General features: G+C 39.6%; 1 protein-coding gene across 1 annotated transcript in view; it reads right to left on the reverse strand.

Annotated features, from left to right (window-relative positions):
* Positions 1 to 2175: 2175 nt before the first annotated feature.
* The window catches only part of cemip2 (cell migration inducing hyaluronidase 2), a 28927-nt gene continuing 10913 nt past the window's right edge, over positions 2176 to 20189 (reverse strand). The window contains exons 6-24 of the mRNA XM_060882865.1: positions 19366 to 19554; positions 18077 to 18246; positions 17776 to 17973; positions 17415 to 17620; positions 16430 to 16499; positions 14504 to 14632; positions 13605 to 13693; positions 12836 to 12967; positions 12702 to 12737; positions 12095 to 12250; positions 11574 to 11751; positions 10305 to 10520; positions 9773 to 9984; positions 8920 to 9102; positions 7707 to 7932; positions 7343 to 7444; positions 7104 to 7249; positions 5687 to 5793; positions 2176 to 4871 (exon numbers count right to left, since the gene is read on the reverse strand). Coding sequence (XP_060738848.1) covers positions 4684 to 4871; positions 5687 to 5793; positions 7104 to 7249; positions 7343 to 7444; positions 7707 to 7932; positions 8920 to 9102; positions 9773 to 9984; positions 10305 to 10520; positions 11574 to 11751; positions 12095 to 12250; positions 12702 to 12737; positions 12836 to 12967; positions 13605 to 13693; positions 14504 to 14632; positions 16430 to 16499; positions 17415 to 17620; positions 17776 to 17973; positions 18077 to 18246; positions 19366 to 19554 — 2933 coding nt within the window. The 3' untranslated portion in view covers positions 2176 to 4683. The remainder of the gene's footprint in view (positions 4872 to 5686; positions 5794 to 7103; positions 7250 to 7342; positions 7445 to 7706; positions 7933 to 8919; positions 9103 to 9772; positions 9985 to 10304; positions 10521 to 11573; positions 11752 to 12094; positions 12251 to 12701; positions 12738 to 12835; positions 12968 to 13604; positions 13694 to 14503; positions 14633 to 16429; positions 16500 to 17414; positions 17621 to 17775; positions 17974 to 18076; positions 18247 to 19365; positions 19555 to 20189) is intronic.

Consider the following 20189-nt stretch of genomic DNA (forward strand, 5'->3'; position numbering starts at 1 on the left):
TAGCGACTGTGCTTCGTAGAAAATTAAAAAAGAATGCTTTTGCTTTTTATGCTTTATAAACATTATTTGGTGTAGTTTCAACAAAAGCCTACGTTTATCTGTAACCCACAGGAGATCTGTCAAAAATAAAGCCCGATTGACACTTTTTTAAGTAAAGGTTCATTTGAACATTTCTGTACTTGGGGTGTGTGTGTGTGTGTGTTCGTTCATGCGCCAATCACAAGTGCCCAATTTCCACAACACCACAACACACTTCATCTGCACTTATGCCAGGTGCTATGTAGTGGTATTACTCATAATGAGGGTATTACCCATAAGAGGGCCACTGCTTTATTTATTGCAACTGAAATCCTAAAAAGAAAAAGCTTTAGAATGATAGAATCACGTCCTATTTTGTCAGTATGCATCATGGTGATCGTCAATAGAGCTAGTAACAGTGTTTTATGAAGTTGTTAACTGAATTAAAGTATTTTGGGGGCATAATCAGTGATGAGGTGGTGTGATGTGGGTAACATTTCAGTCCCAGCAGTGTGTTTTATTGATCTTTCACCTCAACAACTTTCAAACTCCAAATTTTCTTGTCAAAGAATGACACCATACTCAAAACTAACATTTATATTTCTAATTAATGTTATGGAGTCTCTGTAAAACAGCTTAGTCCCTGATATCACTTGTGTTATAGTATAGTGTAAAATTCCCTTCTCCTTTGAACGCGACACAAACGAAAAGTTATAAGACCAAATCGTTCTGTCCCTATTCGGCCAATCAGATGTTAGAACTCAACAGCATTGTGGTTTAACGTATGTTAATGTTACTGTATATTAGTTTTACATAACAGGATAAAGGTGTTAGAAATTCTCACTAAATCGGTCATCAGTGTTAAATGAAGTGCACAAGCCATTGTCCTGCTCCCTTTCTAGGGCACTAGAAGTAAAACATAAAGTATTCAGCCCACATGTAGGGTAATGTAGCTGTCAAAGGACACCATCAGCAGGCGAAATGTAAGCAACGAGGCCTGATGGAGGCGCAGAGGGCCGGCTGTCAGAATCCATTCAGGAATTAATAAATCAAATGAATAACTCGCTCTGTAGTCTACTCACACGTGGCAGGTAATACAGAAGGATAATTTAGTCAGAAATGAAGACCTGTTGTGTCGTGTACCACTGAGAAATGAGAGGGCTGGTAAGAGACAGAAACAGGGAAGACGATTCATTTGAGAGACACCACTACGCCCCCCAGTGGTTATCCTGCACTACAGTGGAATTTTCCTTCCAGCTCACACCATCAGTGTGTGCCGAAAATTAACCATGACACACACTTGATCCCTCAGCATATACATTCATGTCCTTACTGTTACTGAGCAATGGGAGGCTTTGGCAACAGCGTTTAGTGGTAAGATTTTTTTCAAATATCACTATAGACTTTAACTGTGTATAGAGGATAAATCATCTTTGTGGAACGTGTGAATTTCACGTAAATGCTGCCACGTTGTAAAATCTATGTTCCTCTGCATCCCAATTCACAATCGGAAGAGTTCACAATCGTCTATTTGTCTTAATGTTTATACCACAGCACCGGCGAGGTCTCAACTGATTGTTCAGGTGATGGTTAATTAACTAATTACTATATTACTAATAACACTCCACATAATTCAAATAGTATAAATGTATAGATAATGCTATTTGCCATCGATAACTGATTTCTATAACAAGGTGTTTATATAGGCTACTGTTTAGGGAAGGAGTCAGCCAGGGTCAGATCAGGAGCAGTGTGAGCGCTAAACACACACAAGTCTGACCAGATTTACATCGGTTAGCCTTCATCGTTATTGACATTGAACTTGAAAGTCTCTTTAGCTCAATTTTTCCAGTGTTTTCTAAATCATATATGAAATGATATTCAGTTCGTTTTGCCTGATCCCATTGAAAGTCTTGAGTTTTATCGGTGATACATTTCAGTGTATTATACCATGTTAACTCAATATCCACATACATCAATATAATGATCCACAGAGTTTAAGTTTATTCATCTACTACAGGAGCTAATGAATAGTTTTGTTCCCCTGAAATTCTTGTATTTAAGTAAAAAATTGGGAAAAGCCCATCAAATCACCTTTCACTGCAATAAACATTTTAATATATGTAAATACAACACTAAAAAAAATTACACTTGTGAGAAAGTATAAATGTTTTATCAAAATTTATCACAAGAAGCAATACTATAGAAAACAGAAACTTTGAACATAATATAAAATAATACTTAAAGGCAAAAGGCACTTGTATATGATCACAAGCCCTCAGACGTGTTGTGAGTTTCTTTCCACCACTGAAAAACACCAGTAATAAACCCAACACCTTAATACAACATCCAACAAAAAACTGTTTTAACAGTACAGTGGTTAACAAACAGGCAGTTTCCCTTAAAAACAGACAATTTGGCATTTATTTTAATATAAAAGGAACAGTGAAAACATCCGAAGGGTGACGTGCTCGTTCTTAGGCACTGAATCTGTGTTTATTTCAGGTCTGGCACGAGCACAATGTGAAGCTGAGCTGTTTATAGATCATCAGTTCTAAAATCTTCTACACTATCGCTGCTGAATTCTCATTCACATCTGATTGGTCAGAAGGTGTTCATTAAAACACTTCTTTAACAAGCAGAATATGTGGCTGTTTCTAAGGTGAGGTTTTATGTAAGGAGACATTTGTTTCACAGTTAAGGAGTCTCCAGTGCCAGCACGGAGGTCAAACTGTAACTGTTAGTGCTTTGCTGTTTCTCAGTAACATGACGAGCTATGGGTTTTTTTCGCTCAACATCAAGAGAGAAAAATGAGAAGCTGGTGAGAAAACGACCAGTGGCTGTAGCTGGTATAATGTAAGTGAACACCGGTCCACAACATTTTAATTATTTGGCATATCACTTCCTGGATGGGTGGCTTTAAAAAAAATATTATAAATAAAATAAAATAAGCATATAGACAGCTGTCTTTTAAAATTCCTAATTTGACCAAAGTGATCAATTGATCAAGTTAAATACAGAACAGATTGATATTTTAAAATGAAAACCTTTTGGCAATGATCAGGATCTGAAATATAATATCAGCACATACTATACGGTATATTGGGTGTGTAAAAAGGTTTTTTGAGCAGCAATACTGAAACATCTGACAAGAAATGACACATGGAATAATAAATAAACGCAGGAAATGAAAACGATGACTGAATGAATAAAACCTGAACATCATGTTTAGATACAGTAATGAGTTTAAGGTTCTATTGAAAATACTAGTGCTTGACTGAGGAGTTATAGATCACATCCATTTGAATAAATACTGCAGTAACTCATCACTAGTGAGCATTATTTATTCTTATTTGTTGTTTACTTAGTAACCTAATTAGCTTCTAGTAAGACAGCTGTATAGAAATCGACGCTCTGTTTATTAGTCCCCAGCTCCGTTGTGAGAGCTCTAATGAACTCTACACGTTTCAGTGATCAGGTTAAAATTCAACAGCTTTTGCAGCTCAGTTTAAGCAGGTCGACTTCCATATTCTCTTCTATGGGTTGGCATCTTTAACTAAAATAACACATGGATGTAAGACCATTATTATAAGCTAAACTTTTTAAATGACATCTCCAGAGTTTTGTATCCTTCTTGTCAACCCGCCATCGAGTCAGTGATCACCAGTTCAGGTCACAAATCATCATTAGCTGTCAACATGGGAGTCGCAGTTGTATCAGTCAACTCCACCCAGCTATTTAGGATGCACTCTGAATAATAAATCTAATTCTACATAATAATTAGTGTCTATTAGCTTGGATTTGCAGGAACAGCAGAACTCGGATCTGTTGTTGTGTTGGATTGGGCAATTCTGTTTTCAGGTTGATCTGCAGGAACAGTGTAGCGATTAATGTGCAAACTAAATACAATTTCTAGCTGCATGTTGGAGATAACACTGCTAACTTTATCCAACAATACATTTTTCTATCACATTTATCGCACACTTGAAAATCAGCCCTGTTGCAGCCCTTTTTCAGAGTAAAAATCCCCATCCGCAGACATGATACTCTTTAAACGTCGTCTGTTTGGAACAGTTTCCATGTTCTAGTGTTTGACAGATTCCTAAAACAGGTTTACGGCTAAATTCAACTGAATCCTAACTGAAAACACTAACAAACCAGCTCCATACTCTTTCTTAAAACGATCTGTGTAATGTGTTTTTTTTGTTTGTTTGTTTGATTGGATGCTTAAGCCTTTGTCCTGCTTGTCTTCTGAGCAAGTGTTTGCTTTGCACTCGTTCAGTGTTTGTTTTTCTACTGGTGGTGAGTTTATCAATTTTTCCACCTCTTTAGTCTGTTGAAATGTTTAGCTTCTGCATTTACACTCCTTCCTTAAGCATTCAAGTGTGATTTTTCATATTTTTGCTGTATAATTTGATTTGGATCTTTCCTGCTGATAGTTCTGTTGAATTTCCTAAAAGTGCAACACTGGGTGCCATGGACTAGGGACAAAATACAATCATCAAAAAGGACAACAGCGAGACAAAACACAGACTCACTCTCTCTCTCTCATACAAACACAGTGTACTCTATAAAATACCCCAAATGTGTTTTGTTCACCATAAATAAATAAAGTTCATAAATTCACATTCAGTCTTTTGCCTGTTGAGTTCACATTGTAAGGTCTTAATTCCGAGCTTTCCTCAGCAGTTCTAGATCTTTCCGTTGCGGTGGCTCTGTGTCTGGGGAGCACAAGTATTCATCTAGGGAGAGCGGTATATATTTTTCCACAACCTCTTTACCCTGATTCATCAGGAGGGAAACCCACGATGGCGGTGATGATGCTCCTTGGAAGCCAAAAAATGACAGAGATTCTAGCAAAAAAAAAATAAATAAATAACAGATCTGTTAGCACACTTCTCTGAACTTCTCCAAAAGCACTCAAGTCATTATTCCCCCTCTATCTAGAGAATTATTATTATTACCCCTGATAATAGCATGCCAACACATTCCCTCATGAGTACCTGCATCCTCAAGGGAATAAACTTGGAATATAAATTGATCATCTTCAGCATCATCTTTTTTTTTTTGGAGAGTCATAAATACGTCTCTATAAACACCTGCATTACTTTATTTTCATTGGATTCCTTTTATTATATTTTGTGTGACGTTTCCACATTTTTGTGTGTCTTGACTTTTACTGTAAACTGTAACTCAGGTTTTTTTTTGATGGATTGGCTCCTTATATTTTGTTTAGGATCTGTATCTGACCTTTCTGTATCTGACTTGTATCTAACCTTTTTGGATACACAGCTAGCACTACATGGAAAGCTGTTATTGATGAGGGATATTAGAGAAATCTAATAGTAAAATTGTATTACAGTAAAGTTTCTGCACTTTCTTGTTTGCTGACGTTTCATTTTCAGCATTAATAAGAAAGTGGATTAGAAAGTAAATTAGAAAGATGCAATTAAACACAAGAATAAGAGAACAGAATATATGGCAAATTATATTTTGTGCTAAATCCAGTGCATACAAACTATTGTTTACTCTATAACCCGCACACCGCATCCTCAAATTGATCAGTGCATTATGGGTATTCTGTGCATCTTATAGGATGTTATGGTTTGATGATGATGCAGTTTCAGACGCATGTTAAGAAAATCCCTGTAAATCATTCATAACAAACCTTTCCCCTGCAGGTCTGCCACTTTGGCTGCTCCCAAAGGGACAAGGTGCTGCGCTACACCAGCAAATCCATCAGGTTGTCCTCTTGAGGCCAGCAGAACAATCGACCTGGGTGAGTTTAAAAACAATTCGGTCACAACGTAAAGAGCTTTTGCTAATACTGTCGGTGTGTGACATACATGCTGAAGCTGAATATCATGTTCGTTTTAATTAAATTTTGCTAAAAATGTGGCATCAGAGCCGTCCACAGGAATCAAAAAATGGGCTGAGCTATTTAAAAAAATAAAATAAAAGTGGGTCACAGGATGCTGATTTGGGTCAGAGGAAGATGATACACGTTAGTCTCAGCTGAGATTATAATCATTAATGGCTCCTAAAGATGTTCTGCCAACATTAGTTGATCAATCTGTTTGATACCTTCAAAACTAAAACTTCCTCCTGCATTTTCATCTCATTCACTCACTCACCGACAGCTTTCTCACACACCGTTCTAGTTTTAGACATAAAAACAACACACTGCCACAGAGAGTCCAGCCAAGAGTAGCTGTAGGTTTAGAGAACTAACAGGGCATCTTCTGGATAACGGTCTTAAAGACCTAGAACAGCATTTCTTTGTTTTACTGTAAAATCAGTGTTTTAAAACCAAAACTTTCACTGTAACTATTTAAGACAAAATGAATGTTGAATGTTTTTTGCAAAGAACATTCCTTTTTGTTATATTTAATATGAGAGAGAACAAATATTTTGAACTGAGTCATTCAAGGGCAAGGATGATTTGATCTGTTAACTTGAATCTGCAAAAATTTAAGTAGCCAGTTGTATTTTTTTCAACCGCATTTGTTGTTTTCAGTATTTTCTATCTTTTAAGAGAACACAAACTATACTGAATATCTACTCTAACTCTAATATCCATACGCTGACACTCCACTTTGTACAACAAATGCTCATGTATGCTGTTAGCCAATCATGTGGCAGCAGAACAATGCAGAAAATCATGCAGAAACACATCAAGAGATTCAGTTAATGTTTACATTTGCATGGGAGGGAAAAAAGTGTGTTCTCCGTGACTAACTGTGGCGTGGTTGTTGGTGCCAGAGGGGCTAGTTTGACCATTTCAAACCGTTCACCTCATGGGATTTTCACGCACAACAGTTCCTGGAAATTACAAAAGGTATGCATGTTTTTTTTTTTCTTTTCACCATTCGTGTTAAATTGTGGCTAATTCTGATGTTTGATGTGAGCACTAACTGAAGCTCCTGACATGTATCTGTATGATTTTATTGCAGCTTCCCAATTCTTAAAACTTGCAATTCACTCTACATGCAGCTTTTTGGCAATAATTCCATCTTTTTACTGTGTAAACATAAAAGCTAGAGCATATAAATGTATAAGATGATCGCGGCTAGAATAAATCTTACCGTGCTGGAATTCCAGCTTTGAAATACTGCACCATTGTGGAGTCTTGCTTTAGAAAGACCATATGTTTGATGACATTTCCAGTGCAGGCGTCTACAGTGACGGCGAGGAAGCCAGTTGTGCTGAGGTTAAATTGTTTGGTGTTTACCTTTAATAACAAAAATAAAGTAGTGAATCTATATTAGCTCTTCAGCGGGATAGTTCTACTGTATAGAGTACAGGTTAAACTGTTACTACTCACAGTGATAAAGGCTTGTGTGTCATTTTTCAGCTCTTCAGCAAGACCGAGGGATTTGACCTGTGTTTGGAGATAGCTGTTCCACGGGTCACTGGAGAAGACCAGCTGCACACAGATGAACAGCAGTGGGGTAGTGGGTTTGTTTCTGGTTCATTTGTCTTTTTTTTTTTTTTTAAACAAATGCACCGAACATAAATGAGGAATAAAACACTAGAAGTCATGCTGTGATTGGAAAATAATAGAAAATAGGTGGAAATTATTGTCCCCATGCCAGTGTTTCATTCCTATGAACAATGATTATGGGAAACCAGCTTAAACAAGCTATAAACAGTAGCTAATTAAATAAAAAGTTTGACAAGATTGATACCTTTGAGGCCCCACATTTGTTGCAGGGCTGTGTGACGGGCACAGGCACAGGCATGGGCACAGGTGTGCTGGGCTCCTTGCTGTACTTGGGGTAAGCAGCAGTGGTGCAGTTACATGTTTGTTTGGTGCTTGTAGTGGCAGTGATCTTTACCCGCTCACAGCCTCGGGTAGAGCAGTAACTGTGGCCATTACGGGGATGCCGTGCTCGAGCGTACAACCACAGCAAACTTAAGAGAAAGTGAAATATCATCTCATCTGTCAGGGGCTGGGGTTAATACAGTATATATGTGTGTGCACATGTATATATACTTCCTGCAATACTTGAGTGAACTTAAACACAAGATGGGTTTTAGCCTTATGTGATGACTTCCTGATTTATTGGGTTTGTACAATGGCTCTGTTTAATTAGGCCACACACAGACAGTTAGCAGATTGATCTGATCAGCAACTGCAGCTGATTGAACATCTAGCAAAAAAAAAATCTGATCTCTGTCTGGGTGTGGCCGAATTAAACACAAAGCAAGTCATGAAATCTCACACTAGACTATGATTGCTAGGTAAGCTTTGGAGAGCGTAAAAAAAGCACGAATGGAGCTGTTGTAAGTTGAGCGACTGTCCTGCCTACTTTGAATTAACAGAGAAATTTGTGTAGATGTGAGGAAATCTGTAATTATTCAGACTTTTTACTATATCCAAAGTCAGGATTGCACTTTACATAAAGAATGAATGTGATCAATAATCAAATATTTGTCTGCTTTGTAAAAAGCAAAAACTTATAGCATTATATTCATGCTGATTTAAACAAAAAAGCTCTTAGGAGTATTTAAAGCAGGCTCGGAAAAAACTGGGAGGGTGGCTTAAACCTCACTCGCCAAATCCTCCAGAGCTCAGTGAACATCACCTCATTTAGCAGATAATCCAATTTAATTAGACAGATATGATATACAAGTAATCCAATTAGGAGAACCTAATTGAATTTTGAGAGACTTCACTGTTGCCTCAGCCCTAGCCTAGAGTTTATTCACAATGTGTGCAAAATTGATTTTTTTGATTTTTGTAGTGTTGGTCTGAGTATGTTAATAACTGACATAGCTGTTTTTTCTTTCTTCAGCTTCTAGAACAATCTGGAGTTTGACAATGCCTGTGACACTTAACACATGTGGAGCGCCTACATTACGGCCTGTATTTCAAATAGATGTTTGTTTGAGACGTACCCAGTGTCCCGGTCAAAAAAGTACTTCCTGTCCTGTTGCCGCTTTTCCAGATCAGCCAGAGAAGATACGGGGCCATAATCCTCCATGCCATCAAATGCGTTGTTCTGACGGTCATAAATGTCGGACATCACCTGGAAAACCGTGTCTGAAGGGTAGCAGAGGCCAACAAGCACCCAGTTGCCTCTACAACACCAAAACAACAGATGTTTGGCCCATTTTTAAGGCAATTTTCCAGGAAATAAAAACTTCAAGGCTGAACTTAGAGCATCATTGAAAATTCAAACTGCTTTTTTTTACCTCATTAATCAGAAATTAAACACAATATTGTCTTGTTCTTTACATAACATTAACTAGATTTGGGGAATAAAAAACCCAGCATTGCTCTTTCAAGTTTTCCTGAAGCAAATGTTGGTTTTATTAAGCTATGATTTGTAGCATGTCCTTCCTTCATATTAAGTTATATATTATTTCTACCAGACACCAATATTGTGTCAAATCAGTGACTCAGCCATGGTGAGTGGATGCTCATTGGTTAAGCTGTTGGACTGATTGGATGGTTGTGAGTTCAAATCCCAGGACCTAATGCTACTTAAGCAAAACCCTCAACTGTTTGGTTGTTTGGCCAAATGCCATGAAGGTAAAAAAGAAAACGTCAAAGCTTTAAAGAGTTGAGTCAGAAAGTCAGGAAGTCATGAAAGGGTTTAGAGGTTCTTCAGTTAGTAAATGAGGAAATAAAGGATTTTGACATGATCAAATGTCCTGCCCGAAGTCTTGGTTACAAATGTCCTGTTGCCTAAATTACACTGTAGACCACAAAAGCTACACTAATTTTTCAGTATGTTTCAGTACTTACGGGTCAAAGTTGGCAAGTAAGAGGACGACTTCTTTGGGTGCCTGACCATTCCAATGCAGTGTGTAGCTCTTGCTCAGCATCAGGACAGGCTGGTACTGCTGCGAGAGTGCTGTCTGGCTGTTAATGCCCCTCAGCACCAAGGGCTTTTCAGGATAGTCGTCCCTGATGATCGACAGGCTCAGGTTGGGCACGCCTTGTGTCTTTACATACACCTAGAAAAAAATCAAACAAAATGAAGAGTATTCATATTATTTCTGAACATTTTGTGGAACTTTTTAACTTGAACTTCATTTCCATTTCCTAAGCTGCATTATACCCAAGAAACACTAAAAAGGAACAGCTGGAGATTAATGGAGTAAAATAAAAAAACATTTTTTATGTTGTTGCACAATAGGTTGTTGAAAGCTGGGAGTCTATGTTCTAAACTGCAAGTTCAAGCTGTAAAAGGATGGAGTGTTTTATTTTTTGCATTATTAGACTATATTTGGAAACATAAAGCATCATGTCTGTGCAGAGACGTTCTTCTCCTCACCTGAGCGTAGCGGCCACTGCACACGCACCCATTCCACTGGAGCACCTTCACACACTCACGGTGTTGGAGCAGGAAGTTGTCTGCTCTCACTACGTATGTGTCGGGGTAGCCGCTCACTGAGCCATCCAGGTCGTGAAAGATTGAGTTTTTGTCTCCGTCCAAGTCATTGTCCTCAAACCACTGACCAGGACGGCCAAAGAATGCTCTAAGAGTCACCTGGATACACAGGAGGTGTTGAAATGGCTCAGTGAAAATAAGTCCATAAGGGGTTTACAGCAAACTGCAATTTTGGGTTCTGTGGATCCTTTAATTATATCTGTGTGTATACCCAAGTGTATATTTTATGTGTCATGTGGACAGATGTGGATCGTCTGGATTGGCAGAGAACTGAAGCAAATAAGCTATAATTATATATGCACAAAACAAACAACTGTTTTTTTATGAACTTTGCTGTATGACTAATAACTTGTACTGCAGAAACATTGTGCTTTAGCCTAATTATAATAAACCCTTTAATGACAGGTTACAGGAAGCTTACAGGGGAAGAAATTCACTGCTAGAACATGGCCATGACTGAAGTGTGCAGTAAAGCAGGTACTGCCCTCAAATAACACAGTGATTAAATTAAACTAAATCTGAAAGTCAGAGGTCTATGAGAGGAATACTGAGAGACTAATGAAAACACTTTGATGATTTACTAATATGTTATTAGTAGAGAAAATACAGATTTAGTGCTATGTTAATGAGACTGGATCAGAGTTCCTTAACTAATACGGCCAATCAAAGGTTTTTTTTTAAACTTTTGAACTTAAGAATTTAAAACCATAATTGAGCAATAAAAATATTGCTAAATAGTTGTTTGTTTTTTTTTAGTTCTCACAATTTCCGGTCTCAAACTTTAAAGAAATCCACTATTAAAATGTAGAGGATGTAATAAACTGATGAAAGATAAAGAGTGCACTGAAGGGATGGCGCCACCAGATGGTGCTGTGGATTAGGATTTTTCCTTTTTGGGGGTAAAAGGCTGAGGCATGGTATGAAAAAAAACAAACAAACATTATACATACAAATTAAAAGCAAATGTTTTCATTTTGAGGTTTTAAGATGGTTAAGAGGTTTTTCGTGTAGACATTTTGGCGTATTTTAATGACTGACTTTGTTTTTTCTTTTTATACAAAACGTTAAGTGTTTGATTAGACAGATTACCTTTGGGCAATTGATACACACACAAGAAAATCAGCATGTTGTGTATGTGGAACAGAGACTTACGCTGGGCAGGAAGGACAGTGAAGATAGATTGTTCCTTGGTGTGAGCTGCCAGGCGTTTTTGAGGCTGAAGCCCACGGCAGTGGTGAAGCGCTCTGGGGTCGGTGTGTATGACCTGAACGTGCTCCTCATCAGCCGCAGAGGTCCATCATAGATCTGAAAGCCACGGATGGGGAACGTCCTATACATGACACACACACGGCCATGCCTTGGTGTTATACTATTGCATCTATCTGAAGCATTGGCATTTTCCATACTACTGGCACAGACTCTTGGATTATACAGTGGAACTCTGCCACTAACATTTTCCAACTGTGCAGAAACTGTCACCGTTACTTACAACTTAGAGATTTTTCAAGGTTTGGCAGTATTATTTTCTAAATCAAAAATTGTATCTGAGCATTAATAGTGAACTCTTGTCCCCTTACTGCGTTACTGCTGCGGCAGATCGTCTTTTTCCCCTCATTAAACAAATGAGTTAAGTGCCTTCTTGGTTTTTAGCGTTAAATCTCTTTCACACTCACTTGTTTCGGGGCAGAGTCCTGAGAGTGCCGTCCACTCCTCCAACACCCCAGTATTTATTCTGTCCTCCGTTGGTGCCGCGGTTTCTGCTCTCGCCCACAAACAGAGACTCGGACACTTCCTGACTGGAGCCCACGTCTTTAGGGTAACTGCCATCACTGACACACACACAGAGGAGTTATTACTGCGGTAATTATTTAATATAACAGATTAAACTGCTTTATGAGAACAGAATATGTAATAAAATTTCACTTGTCTCATCTACGGTTGCTTTCTAATGAGGTTAACGTTGCTCTTGCATGACACAAGGTGCAGTATAAATGCCAGCAAACTTTTTTTTTTAAGCAAAGTTATTCACAGTGGTTTGTGCATATGAGCTTGAACAGTGCAACTCACATGCACGGTGTAGCAGACTGGGAGGAGTCTACAATGTAGGGACATCAATCAGGCTTGCTCTTTAGAATACTAGGCCATGCCCACCAGGACAGTTTAATTTGGATTAATGATATTTAAAGGCATCAGGTCATGAGAAGTTTTTATCCATGTAGGTCTTTGTTTATATAATAAGTGCACCCACCAGGGGATGGACAGACAAGACACAAACACTACCTTGCAAACGACAGTCCAACACCATTGTCAGCAAATCTGGAAGAAGAAAAAAAGCAGTGTTCTGTTATGGTTTTGTTATCATACATTGATTACACCAATCTTTCTTTTTTTTTTTAAATCATGATGTCACCAACCCAGAGTTCCTTATGATAATGTCACCGCCACGAATCCAGGCGCCGAGGTCGTTGTTCTTAAAGGAGATCAGCGTGTCGATGAGAGCGGCCACACGCAGCTTGGTCGGGTCCGAGTTTTCATGGGGACGAAACCTGGGTCACACACACAAAATAAGTTGTTCAGGCTTGTAAACCAGTTTCATCCATGTAGTTACATGTGACTTGGACACACAATGAAGCCAGAGTTACCAGGAGGTATTAAGCTTCCTCTATTTACTTGCACACACATCTCATGGAGGAAAGTCTGTCTGCACTGATGTGTTTTTACAGTGAACACTGTCGAAGACTCACCATCACTTCTCACTCTCTCTTTTGTGAAATTTACTTTCTTCCTTCCTCTTGGCTCTACCGAGCGCTGGTGATTATTAGTCTGCTGATTGTTCTTCCTCACACTGGCTCAGGATTCCACTGAACTGAACTGTACTTTGTGCATTTCACTACAGCACACAGCTTTCCAACACCTCATTCAGTGAGTGACCCGGACTGTGTTTGGAGTTTTTTTTAGTTCAATATGCATATTCGGAGGGGAAATATAATGAAGTAAAACATCTCTTCTATATTCATGTCTACTTTCCATTGGCTGGTTTCTCAACTGAATAGAGTACTGCTTGTGTGGAACAGCTTCAAGCCAATCATACAAAGGGTTTTGCAGAAATGCACGTTTGACACAATCCAATTTTTTTAAGGATTTGCAACAATTTTCATTATTCCTATAGTGTCAGTCACAGACCTGGCATTGTTGTCGAGGCAGAGATACTCGCGGGGATCTGCAGCGCTGCTGTTGCTTGTCTTCACCCCTTTGTCGATAAAAAGACCCGCCTGCAGGAAATACAGCAACCAAGTGGCTTATTTTAATAACATTTTCACACAGTTAGAAAATTGATTTGACACTGTAGTTGTAGCAATGCAACAGGAGCAGCCAAAGCATTTCAGCATTTTTTAGGTGTGGAGGTATTTGAGTCCAGAGAAGAGTTGCAGCTGGACACAAAAGAGAAAAGAAACACTGGAATAGGAAATTTGAGCAAGGAAAATATGAATGGCAATAGATGGAATGGTAATCTGTAAGGACAGTGTTGAGGTAATTGTCCGATGACACATTGTGACTAAATGTGACACGCCTAGTTCGAGATCCTGCAGGACAGTAACAGCATATACATCACAGTTGTATTATCATGGACTGTTTTTCTTCTTTTCCCCATGTGACCGAGTAGCCCTCGCAGGACTTAATCTTAATCTAATTAAATGACATCTTGTTTCAAATAATACACATAACTGAAATGTCATCCAAGTCCACTCTGAGTGCTAACTCGGTAGACAAAGACGACTTGGTTACACCGTTTCCATTCCTTGTCCTGTTAATGCACACTGAAAACAGAGGACTATTATAAAGTGTGTGTATGTGTGTGCACGTGTGTGTATGTGTGTGCACGCATTTGTTAAACTACGATCCGGTTCTATTATAAACAAGTGGTGCCTCTCCGACAAACAAGAGAAAGACAGCACATTTGTTCCAACCAAATAAAAATACATTATTTCAGCGTTTGGGATCATAATGTTAATCACCCAACATCACAGTCCAGGCGACCTGAAATCAGAGCTGCTTTAGTTGGTACACGAGCAACGTTTTACCTTGAAGTTTGAATGAACTCGGTTGTTGTAGAAAATCCCCAGTGGAGTGAGTTCAGCTTTGGTCTCAGGTACAAGCCCATGAGAGTCTCCTGTCGAGGAATTGTGAAAGATGTACCAAATTCCTGCATCCTAGACAGAGATGGAAAATTAAGGCATGCTCACACTTAAAGGTTTTCCCCAACTACAAATCAGCTATTGCTATGCAAAATATTCTGAGAGAGAGAAAGGACAATATGACATCACCAAGTACACCAGCCAAACACATGGATTTCGGAGAAACTGGAACACACAGACTTACCACCTCATCGTTTATTATAATCATAATCATATGGCTCCAACAACGTGTAAGAGTTTTCTCTCTTTCCGTTTCTCTCTTATCCACCCCCCTGCCCCCCTCTCTCTCTAACTCTCATCAAGTCTCTCCTGTTCTCAGCATTTACATTTACATTTACATTTACATTTACAGCATTTGGCAGACGCCCTTATCCAGAGCGACGTACATAAGTGCTTAAATCTCTAACATTGAATACATTAATGCTGGATCACTAAGTTACATACTTAAGATACCATGAGTTTAAAACATTTGTTCAAAGTTACAATGAAAGTGTCAAAGGTGTGTTTTTTTTTTTTTTTTTTTTTTTTTTTTAAATGCAAAAGATAATGAAAGAAGTGCTAGTTGAAGTGTTTCCTGAATAAGTAGGTCTTCAACCGCCGCTTGAAAATAGCCAGTGACTCAGCTGTCCGGACCTCTAGGGGAAGTTCGTTCCACCACCTTGGTGCCAGTACAGAGAAGAGTCTTGTAGTATACTTGCCTCTTACCCTGAGAGATGGTGGAACCAGTCGAGCAGTGCTGGTAGATCGGAGGGTGCGGGGTGCAGTGCGAGGAGTGATGAGGGCTTTGAGGTAAGAGGGAGCTGGTCCATTTTTGGCTTTGTAGGCCAGCATCAGTGTTTTGAATCTGATGCGTGCAGCTACCGGAAGCCAGTGGAGGGATCGCAGCAGCGGGGTGGTATGAGAGAACTTTGGCAGGTTGAAAACAAGCCGGGCAGCTGCATTTTGGATCATTTGCAGAGGACGGATTGCGTTCATAGGTAGACCTGCCAGCAGTGCATTGCAGTAATCCAGTCTAGAAATGACAAGAGACTGAACAAGTACCTGAGCAGCCTGTGTGGACAGAAATGGTCGAATCCTTCAGCAGAAAGTCACTACACTCTAACAACTGTGGGATTAACCAATACCACATGCCCATGTTTACACAACCTTCTGCTTATAAAGCACTGAGAAACTGGCACTGGAATGCAAAATGTTTTTACTGCCAAATAAAATTTTAATAAACCAGTGGAATGCAGAAAGCAGAATACCAGGCAATAATACAGTCACAGGGTTTAAACTCTACTGTAACCCAATGAGATTATCATGATTACTATAAATATATTACAGCAGAATAAGTTTATTATCCCAGGACAATACAGTACTATAATACAGAGAAGGAGGCATGGCCTATGTGCCTGTCAGTTTAAGTGAAGGAGGTGTGGTCAATGTGCCTGTCATGTTCAGTAAAGGGGGCGTGGCCTATGCACATGGCATTTTCAGAAAAGGAGGTGTGGCCTATGTGCCTGTCAGTTTCAGTGTAGGAGGCATGGCCTATGTGCCTGTCAGTTTTAGTGTAGGAGGCGTGGCCTATGTGCCAGTCAGTTTCAGTGTAGGAGGCGTGGCCTATGTGCCAGTCAGTTTCAGTGAAGGAAACAATATAGAACAATATATAGGGGTTGAAAAACTTCCAACTTCAATTAAATAACTAAAGCCGGATTAGAATTCCCGAAAAACAATCCAATCTCACTCCGAATTCCTGTTTATACATTTTATATAATTAACCAGCAGTTAATTCTGTCAGTAGTGATGATTTAATACACTAGATTAATTCACCTGGGAGCCAGCGGCTGCATTGTTGATCAGGTTGTTGTTTGGGTTCGCAATCCAAAACGTAGACACGGCCCTAGAACACGCGCACCCAGACACACACAAACACACAGTTTTAACACAAAATCTTCTGTAAACAGAGTGCATTAATGATTAAATGTTTAAATACACTTTGGTGAAGGCAATCTCAGCAACTCGGGTGAGGCTTATCACACACACCACACAGTTTTGTGAATTTCACACTCAAAGCCCATGTGCATCCTGTAAAGTAGGTTTTTTTTGGTTTGTTTTTTTTATTCTTTTCATTCCCCACCCACTTTATTTATTTATTTAGCTATTTTATTTCATTTTATTTTATGGATCAAGATGTAATTGTTCATTCTTAAGTGATTGAATGCGATGTTTGTTGTTCGTTTCAAGTTCGAATTGTTAAAAAAGGGATAATGTTTAATACTTATTTCAGTAATATAGTCATTTCTTTTCTGCACACTGTTGTTTAATCCTCTGCTATCAGTTCTTAATTCCTGTGTCAGGCCTGGAACGTGTCTGGCTGTCAAAATCAACAAGGGCTGGGGTTCTCATGCTCATTTTCAGTGTTAGATTATCAGAATATGTAATCATAGTGTTACAGTTAATCTAATGAAATAACTTTAGTCTTGCTTTTTAAGAGAGAGAGAGAGAGAGAGAGAGAGAGAGAGAGAGAGGGTGGTGAGTGACAAAGCAAAGACATTGAGAGAGAGAGAGAAAGAGAAACTAAGAAAAGAGAATACAAAATACAAGAAGATACTTTGAGAGAGGGATTGAGATGAGAAAAGAATCATAGACAATGAGAATGAGAGAGAGCAAGAGAAAGATGTCAGAAAGAGACAGGGTGAAAATGAGAGAGAAAGAGACTAGAAGATACAGAGTAACAAAGTTATAGAGAGAGAGAGCGAGAGAGAGCGAGAGAGATGTGCATGTATTGTGGCAGAAAGAGACAGAGATTGCGTACTTGCACTCAGTGGCTGGTGAAGGCGTGTATCCGCCATGCACTCGGTCTCTTATTTTGGTGCACATGGTGTCATTGCGCTCGGTGGGCAGGATGGTCCCCGGCCTCGTCACTAATCCCAGGTTATGGTAAAACGTGTTCCTCTGCTCGATTCCGTCCGCCAGGAAGAAACAGTGGCCCAGCGTGTCGTATCCTACAGTGTCCCTTACCTGAGAAAACAGCAGAGAAGGTACACTTCACTTCTGTGTATATTTAGTTTGTATTTTGTTCGAGATGTCTGCTACAGTGCAGGATGAAGCCATTGTCAAACAAGTGCTCGGGTCCCCAGTGTTTCTACTGTTACTCTACACACAGCCTCACCCACCAGCAGGCCATTGGTGGCATGGATGGAGACACAGCGGGAAAACGAGTGGTGGATGGAGAGCGAGTCCAGGTAGGTGCGGCCCTCGTCCACGTCACCGCACATGTGGAAGTGGACTGGATGACTGTCTCTCTCCGCCTGCTGACCCATGTGCTTCAGCTCCACCTGAGACATGTGCACTGAGGAGAAATTTCCCAGGATCTATACACACACACACGCACACGGAAGCATGACGTTGGAATATTTAGGTGTTTCGCGTTTGCAACAGTTTCGTATTGCTCGCATTTCGTTCTTATTGTCAGACCTTGATGTGTCCTCCAAAGGTGTCGTGGGTGTAGAACTGACACCAGTTGTTGCTGTAGCAGGAGTTCTCCATTTCTCCATGGATCAAGATATTCCTGGAGAGCAGAGCCACCTCAGCGCGCATGTCCACTCCGTCTACGATCTCGCCCATGTGAGTGAACTGAGGCTTCCCTGTAACAGAAACGTATAATCAAAACAACACACACACAATCCACTGTTAGTAAAAGGCAGAATCTCTTTCTGTTGCTATTCCAACATACCACAGGAAGCATAAAGAGGGTGTGTATACACATACTAACATACACATTAACATACAAAACATCTGAAGTGTATCCCTGGAGAGCGCAGTATCTTTTCTCTGCACTGATGAAACCCTCGCCCTCTTCCTGTCTCAGAGGAATGGTGTTTAATTCAGTAGCACATATCGGTCCTGCCCTGAGAAACTCTCCTATATCCATTTCCAGCATTTATTCATTTTGGGACAAGAGCTTACCACGTTATGCCCCTCAGGCATGCACTGAAACGAGCTCAAAAATAAATAAATAAATAAATAAATAAATAAAAATAACACAATGAGGTTTGGTGGTAAAATACAAAGCTGGAAATCTGCCAGGAAAAGTGGAGGATTTCCACCAGAACCGATCTGTTGACATTCTGCCCTTCAGTAAAACTCACGATCCTGAAACACCCATGTCCTTATATATTCTTTTTTAATATTACTTCTATTTTATCTTAATTCCATTTCTATATTAAAGTTAATTCTTTTTTATAGCACAAGGAAAGTCTTAAGAAGCTTTTCAATACATTTCATAGAGTGTATGAGAAATAAAAAGAACACAGACACTATTTGCTAAACCACAGGCAATTAGAGAAATGAAAACTAAGCCGTACATACGGTCAGAAAAAAGAAAATATTGTCACACAAATCAGAGCCTGGACTCCAGATGTCACAGGACCTACGAGCCACGCTGTGCTCAAAAGAGACTCGGGACATAAACTTTCTGGACATAAACATCATCAGCATGTTCAACAGCCAGTGGCTGAACACAAAGAAAATCTCCCAGACCTTCTACCCTCCACCCCAACACAGGATTTGGGGCAGTTTTACAGTTAACGGTTCTGGGGATAGATGCAGAGAGAGGAAGTGACACAGAGGGTCAGAGACAGATACAGACAGAGACGTACACAGAGATACAAAGAGAGAGAAACAGGGAGAAGGAGACAGACACACAGAGACAGAGAAACAGACAGAATGACACACACACACACACACACACACACACACCCCACCTTGTATCCGGAGCTGTGTTTTGGTGCAGTGGGAGCAGGGCAACAGTGTGAACTCTTCAGCCTGGTACATGGAATAATCAGTACTAGCGACCACAATCCTGTCTCCTGGCCTCCAGCTGCTCACGTCGTCCTGCACATTCAGAATCACCTGGTCCACCACATCCACCTGAAATCCTGATATGGGGTAACCTGGGGGACAAAAAGGATTTATAGTGTTTATATATGTAGAGGTTGTGAAAACCCAATTATAGGAAGGTGGGAAAGGTTTATATATATATATATATATATATATATATATATATAAAATCAGCTCAGGACTTTCACAGAAAGGTCATGTTCTTCAGGAAACATTTTTTATTAATGCTACATAAACACTACCCTCAGCTCCTGCCTCTGGTTTCTCCTGCATGTTTCTACACTCATCTGTAAACTTGTGCAAGCTCAGGGAAGTAGTCGTTACTGCAGTTTAATGAGGCCGCGCTCTTAAACAGAGATTAGCAGGGGGCAATTACACAACTGTCTAACAAAAACAAAAAGACCTGGGAAACCACCATCTTGTGACCTTTGACTTCAATATATCTAAAAGAGGTGTCATTGATGTTGAAAATAACTCAATGCGGAAGCACTGCTTTTTCAGCAAACACCAGAACTTGCATAATATAAGTGTTGCTTAAATCAGCACACACTGGCTGAGCGGAGCCTCTGTGTCGTAGGACCACAATCAACAGAAACGATGCACTGTCTGTACGTTGCATGTGACCCCCTGAAACAACCGGATAATGGCTATATGATGATATAATTAATGCCGTAAGCAATATTTCCAG

The sequence above is a fragment of the Tachysurus vachellii genome, chromosome 12, assembly GCF_030014155.1.
Source record: "Tachysurus vachellii isolate PV-2020 chromosome 12, HZAU_Pvac_v1, whole genome shotgun sequence".
NCBI classification, from domain to species: Eukaryota; Metazoa; Chordata; class Actinopteri; order Siluriformes; family Bagridae; genus Tachysurus; species Tachysurus vachellii.